This window comes from Marmota flaviventris, assembly GCF_047511675.1.
Source record: "Marmota flaviventris isolate mMarFla1 chromosome 5 unlocalized genomic scaffold, mMarFla1.hap1 SUPER_5_unloc_1, whole genome shotgun sequence".
NCBI lineage: Eukaryota > Metazoa > Chordata > Mammalia > Rodentia > Sciuridae > Marmota > Marmota flaviventris.
This window is the reverse complement of record NW_027287679.1, coordinates 845,070-852,187: the sequence shown is the minus strand read 5'-3', so window position 1 is coordinate 852,187 and position 7,118 is coordinate 845,070. Positions and strand designations below refer to the sequence as shown.

Sequence of the window (7,118 nt, the reverse complement as noted above, 5' to 3'; positions counted from 1 at the left end):
AAAATGGGAGATACCCAGCAAGTAATGAAATGCTACATCTGAGGCCCAGAGAAAGAACAAGGAACTAAATCCAAAATCAGTGGAAGACAGAAACAATTAAAAGCAAAGATGAGGTCAAGAATAAAATGCCAATATGAAAGATCAGTGCAAAAAAGATTGGGTTCTTATAAAAGATAAATAAAATTGATAAACTCTTAAGCTAAACTAATAAAAAGAAAGAAAGCCAAGTCCACACACTTACACATGAACAAACAGTTCAGTTATGAAATGCATAATCCAATACAAAGGGGTCTGAAAAATGTATTTCAATACACTAGAAAATCTACAAGATACTAATAATCTCTAGACACATATGACCTACCCAAATAGAACCAGGAGAATATAGGAAACCTAAACAGACCAGATTCAATCAATGAGATTGAAGCAGCCATTAAAAGACTTCCCACACACACACAAAAAAAAATCAGGAACAAATCTATTTGCAGTTAATTTCTACAGATCTTTAAAGAAGAATTAATGTCAATCCACGTCAAATTATTTCCTGATTTAGAAAGGGAAAGAACCTCCCAAATTGATTCTATGAAGCCAGGGTTACCTTGATAAACAAAAACAGACAGAACAAATTAAAGAAAGAAAACTTCAGACCAATTTCCCTCATAAAGCCAGATGCAAACTTCATAATAAAATATTAGTATGTGACATTCAAAAACAGATGAAGAAGCTATCACACCATGATGACATGGGTTACATCTGAGGATGCTAGATTGATTGAATATTTGCATATCAATGATGTAATTCATCACATAATAGAGGGAAGAACAAGGATCACATGTTGAGAAAAACAAAAAACAAAACACCTTTAAACACATCCAGCACTTGTTCATGTTAAAAATTAAGAATACAAGAAACTTACATCAACATTGCAGGCTCCATGCAACAAACCCAAAGCAAACTTCCTATGTAATGGAGAAAAACTGAAAACACTCCCTCCAAGATCAGGAACAAGATGGGGGACATTCACACTCACCATTCTGATTCTGAACGCTTCCTGCACATGCATCCAGAGCACTCAGTCAAGAAAAGGAAATTAGGGGGCTATGAGTAGAAAAAAAAAAGAAATCCAACTATCTCTGTTTGCTGACAACAACAACAAAATTCAACCAGAATAATTCTAGAGCTACTAGGTTCAGCAATGTAGCCAGGATACAAAGCCAATATACATAAGTCAATTGTGTTCCTATTTCTAATAATGACTGCCCTGAGAAAAAAAATCAGGAAAACTATTCTGCTCAGGTCCAACCATAAAAGGATACTGGGGAATAAGTCTGATCAAAAAAGTGAAAGACCTCTCAGTGAAAACCTGAGGAAATTAAAGATGACCTTAGAAGTTAGAAAAACCTCAAATATTCTTTGACAGGCAGAATTAATAATAGCAAAATGCATAAACTGACAAAAACTTATAAAGGTACAAAGAAATCCCCATCAAAATAACCTTGATGTGAGAAAAAAACAGTCCCAAAACTTATTTGGAAGAATAAAAGACCCAAAGTAGCAATGTGAACCAGGAGGCAGGTCCTGGAGGCATCTCAGGCTTCATCCTTCACACTACAGAGCTGGAAGGAGAAAGCAACAGGATGATGGTGTCCACACCCACAAGGACCACGGACACAGGAGGCACAGAGAGAAGCCAACAGGTCATCTGATACCTGCACAGGAACAAAACTCATGTCTTGGAGAAAAGCTGGCCATTCTCTCAAGTGGTGTTGAGAATATCAGACAAATGAATTATCCGTCAATGGATGGATGAATCAAAAGAAGCTGTGGCCCACTCCTACTGTTGAATACTGTGAATCATCTATGGAACGGGGTTATGGAACTTGCTACAGTGTGCTTACCCTTAAAAACATTCTGGTTCATGAAAAAAGACAGGAAAAACAAAAGGCCACGTACTCTAGGAACACATTCACTAAAACTACATAGAAATGATAAATAGGAAAATGAAGCAGGTTAGTATTTATCACAGGCTTGAGCAGGAGATAGGAGGAGATCCAGCCTGCCATGGTAGTGGGGCTCTGTCTGCAGTGCTGGAGACATTGGGGAGTCAGGGCCTGGTGCTCATGCATCACAGTGAATGATCTGAAAGCCACCAGAGAGATCACCCTATAGGGGTATATTTATTTGACAGGAATGGGAAGGGTATCCAGATCCATTCAGCTGGTGTCAGGTCTGGAGTGTGAATCCAGCCACACTAAACCCTGTCCTCCACAATGTCCTGGCCTATATTTATTCATTGTTTTCCAAAGTTCCTAGACAGTGTGACATGTTCAGAGTTCTTAAAGACATGCAAGCAATGAGCTCTGTCACTCTCTCCAATCTGAACATGGCAAATATACATTTCTGTCATTCAGAGAGGGAATGGTGGAGGCCATCACAGATTACCAGGCTCAGGGCACAGGCTAGGCATCTGGGCACTCAGAATGCAGGACTTGGTCTCTGAGGCACACACAGAAGCCCCAGTGAACCCCACACGGGGAGGACTACTGGGTTCCCTGTTCCCACAGTGCCCGATTCCATGATCCCCACACACCTGCACAGGTAAAATATGTCTACTAGTTCAACCCCATGTCCACCCTGCAGTTGACTGGTCTTTCCCCTGTGCTCTGGAGAGCACTGCCTACCTGAGTCACTGTAAGCTAGCCCCATCATCAGGAGGTAGGTGCTGTGTTCCCAGAGGCCCTCTGGGGATGGCAGGGACATACCCTCATTTTATATAAAGAGAGCACACCAGCCTGTTTGCACAACCTGAAACTGTCCCTGTGTGCCTCTGTAGATGTACTGAAAGGTGGTTGGCCTGGAAAATCCTGGGAGACCACATTCCAGCCAGAGATTTGGAGAAGACAGCAGGGGAGACTCTTTTACTTTAGGAGGAGAACACACGACCCTCAGAGTGAGTGTTTTATAATTCAACCAATGGCCCAGCTGCAGTGAAGTGGCAAAAAAATGATTTTATCAGAAGAATAAGATAGAACTGTTGTCTTGAAATCATAAGAGAGTAGAAACACAGAGAGTATTTATCAAATGTTTTATTGCTATATTTCTAAATCCACAGTGGCACTATCAGGGACAGGAGTGCATTCATAGATAAGGTGAAAGCTAAAACGTGGGGATAAGTCTTTCTTTATGCTGTCCCTATGAATTTAAAAGTTTTAGTTTCAAACCACTTTTGCTTATTTTAACGTGAATAATGCACATAAGGGTGTATATGTACAGTTTCCAGATGAGATAAAAGACACTAATGTGAAGTCAACATCATGACATACAAAGCAGTCATGATAGACAGAGGGAATTTGGGGAAAAGAGGTAGAGAGAGGTGGATACACAGGCAAACCTCAGAGATTCCCAGGAAACCCCAGCAAGATACGTGGTCCAAAGAGGGACAGCAGGGTTAACATGACAAGAAACCTGAGCTGGGAAAAGTCAGGACACAGCCATGACACCCTCTCAGGACTTAGCGGCCAATGGTTTTCCCACAAAGGGAAAGTCAGTGGTTAATGAACTTCTGACCAAAAAGGATTGTAATACCTTTTCAATGACAAAGAAGAAAAAGGGGAAAGTAAACAACACCTATCTACGAGACCAAGCCAGACCTTACCTCACACATATGGTTCCTACAGTTCATGGAGGTGAGAACATGGAGTGGAAGGTTCTGGCAAGCAACAGAACATGAGGAAAACAGCCAAAGAGAATGGGGGTGGCAAAGGCTTTCGAGAACCCCGCAATCCCCTCCTGGGAGAGGAAAGGAGAGCAGGAGGTGCAGAAGACCAGAGAGGGTGATGGGCAGTCCAGGGCCCTGCAGCCTTGGCCTTAGGACCCCAGCAGAACTAGGCCTATGTTGACCTGCGTACAGGGCTTGCTGGGTAAGCCAGGCTCATCTCCCCACACACTGCCACACTTACAATTTGAGATGCACTTGTTAGCTCTCTTTAAGACCGTTTCTTCCTTAGGAAATGACTCTTGTTGGTGGAGATATTTAATATAACAGTTATATCACTGAGGCACAAATATTATCCTACAAAACTAACATAATACATAAAATCTGTGTTACAAAATTGCACATGCTGATAGAACAATATGGAAAATTGTTCTAAAGAGAAGTGAAGTATTAGTCCATGGAGCAAGGAAAGACAGGCAGTAGAGATAATGAGGGAGGGGACTTGGGGGCAGAGGACAATGCAGAACTATGGTTGTTTGTGTCAGGGTGCTATCCTGTGGAACCAGTACCAAACCTAGGAGTAAATTTGGGGGCAACATAACCACCCAAAAAGCCAAATACTTTTAATGACAAATAATCAGAAGATCAAGATTAGGAAGTACCTCCATCCATTTTATTACAAAGGTATACATTTGAGTGTCATGAAACCCAGGCTTTGGTAGAGTACCTACAACATCCACAGCATGGATCCCAAGGAAGTCCCAGTATTCAGTTCCCCATGTGATCACAGGGGGCTTACTTCACCTCGAGCTGTGACTTCAAATTCAGTTACAGCTTCAACTTTGCTCGAAGCATTGACGGAGTCATAATTTGCAGAATTGAAAGATTTCCATAGAACAACATTGTAAAATCACATGTAAATCAGCAGCCTACCACCCACTCTGGAAGTCCTGACAGTGGTAGGCTTTAGGAATGTGTAGAGACTCTCAATACTGATTTCTGCACATAGGGACAGGACAGTGAATAGAGACATGTCTCTTGATGACAGGCAGACCATGCTGGAGGGCACTGAGCCCATCCTTGCTGGGTGTCCACATCCACCCAAAGGTGCTGGTCAGCTCCTAATGACACTTTCGTGGAACTGTGACCTTACTCTAACACAGGGATTTCAGATGCACTGGGTACTCAGTTTTCATTGAGACAATGACTCTGTGCTGGGTGTTACAGAAGACAGGGAACCTCCTGAGCTCTGAGTCCAATCTACTCAGAAGTGGTGAAGCCAATCAGGAGGCCAGTAGTGGCCGTCCCTCCATGCACAGATTACCTAATACAGCAGTAAACACTTGGAGGAAGAACATCTGAGATGGTTGTTGACTTTTGTGTGCCCCTTGTCTTCTTTCCTCTGCCTCCCAGTCAACAGCATCTCCACAAGATGGCCAACTCCACCATGGTGACTGAGTTTCTCCTCATGGGCTTTGCTGAAGGCTGGAAACTGAGGTTCCTCTATTCCATGTTATTCTTACTCATGTACCTGGCCACCCTCTTAGGGAACCTTCTCATCGTCACCGTCACCACTGCTGACCAGAACCTGCACACACCCATGTACTTCTTCCTCAGGAACCTGTCCATCTTGGACATGTGTTACATTTCTGTCACTGTCCCCACTGCCTGTGTCAACTCTCTCACTGGCCACAGGGCCATTTCAGTGGCTGGCTGTGCAACCCAGATCTTCCTAGTCATTTTTTGTGCCTTTGTGGAGATTCTGTTTCTCACCATCATGGCCTGGGACCACTATGTGGCCATCTGCCAGCCCCTCCATTATTCAACTATCATAAACCTCCAACTTTGTGTCCACCTGACCCTGGCTTCCCTGCTCAGTGGCCTGGTCTACGCAGGTGCACACACTGGAAACACTTTACAGCTGAACTTCTGTGGCTCCAATGAGGTCCCTCAGTTTTTCTGTGACATCCCCTCCCTGCTGAGGCTCTCTTGCTCTGACACGTCCAGCAATGAGCTCTCCATTCTCATCTCCGCTGTGGTGGTATGTGGCGGCTGCTTTATTTTCATCGCCATGTCCTATGTGCGCATATTTTCTACTGTGCTCAGATTCCCCACACATGAGCAGGGGAAGGCCTTCTCCACCTGCGTCCCCCACATCCTCGTGGTGACCGTCTTCCTCAGTTCTATCTCTTACGTGTATCTAAGGCCGCCAGTGACCTCTGAGGTGATTCAGGACATAGTTCTCTCTGTGTTTTACACTATTGTTCCTCCCCTCTTGAATCCTGTCCTCTACAGTCTCAGAAACAAACAGGTAAAGGAAGCTGTGCGGAAAGTCATATTGAGAAGGGTTTATTCCGGAGCATAACCAAGATACATCAGAGGATGATTCTAGTTTTGCCCAGTGACTTTCAAACCTGAACCAAACCCTGCCTGTCTGGTTTGATGTATTTCAAGTTGACTCTTCACAAAAACGGAAGGCCTCTGAAGACACGGGAATGGCTCTGAAGTGCTGTCTCTTTGCCAGAGGAACTTCACGTCTACCTGCTTTAGGAAGTGACAGATAACCACAGGCATCGCTCATCTGATAGGTCCACCCCTCCTCTCTAGGAAGGAAGGGTCTTTCCTCTGGAAAAAGAGGTCGGGGTCTGCTGTCTGCCAGAGAGGGGTGACCACGGGGGCTGTTTTAATCAGCTTTGCATCCCTGTGACCAACATTCCTGACAACAACCTAGAAGAGGCTCACAGCATCAGAGGGTCAGTCCTTGGGGGGCCATATCCATTGCTCTGAGCCTGAGGTGAGACAGGACATCTTGGTGAAGGTATATGATGGACAGAAGCTGCCCGGCTCATAGCTGAGTCAGGAAGCAGAAACAGGAGAGGAGGAAAGGGGCCCAGGGATAATGCCCCCGTCCAGGGCATGTCCCCATGACCCGCCTCCTCCAGCCCTGCCCCTCCTGCCTCCACTTCCACCCCTCGGTCCATCCAAACCTCCACTCAGTGGGTGTTCAGTAGGTGTTTCACCTCTGAACACTCCTGCAGCAGCACAGGAGCTATTTGGGGCCACTTCACATCCACACCGTTGCAGCGGCTGTTCCTGGGAGAACCCGTGTGCTTGACAGGCCACGGCTGCTGTCCTGCGACCTTCTTGACCTCCACAGCCTTTCCCCATGAGCCACCCCATGCCTTTGCATGCAAGGTCCCCACCCGGCCCCTTTGGCCTCATATTCCAGACTTTGGGCATGTAATAAAGTTTGTGTGTTCTTTTTTTCTGTCTGTTTATTTCATAGACTAAAGTCACCTAACCTTCAAACTTCCCCTGGAGTGTTTCCCCAAGTTCTGCATTTTCCCTCGCACCAGAAGAAAGCCATCTTTCAAGAGAAGGGTGCTGCCGCAGGACAGACCTTCTA

At 44.9% G+C, this 7,118-nt stretch overlaps 1 protein-coding gene across 1 annotated transcript; it reads left to right on the top strand.

Annotated features, from left to right (window-relative positions):
• The first annotated feature begins 5,144 nt into the window (after positions 1-5,144).
• Positions 5,145-6,077, top strand: LOC114082800 (olfactory receptor 14C36-like). Its single transcript, XM_027923895.2, has one exon. It carries the CDS (start codon positions 5,145-5,147, stop codon positions 6,075-6,077), a length of 933 nt encoding a protein of 310 aa, XP_027779696.2.
• Positions 6,078-7,118: the final 1,041 nt, after the last annotated feature.

Bases quoted from the DNA above. Each gene is read 5' to 3' on its own strand.
- LOC114082800 (XM_027923895.2), top strand. From the start codon at position 5,145: ATGGCCAACTCCACCATGGTGACTGAGTTTCTCCTCATGGGCTTTGCT.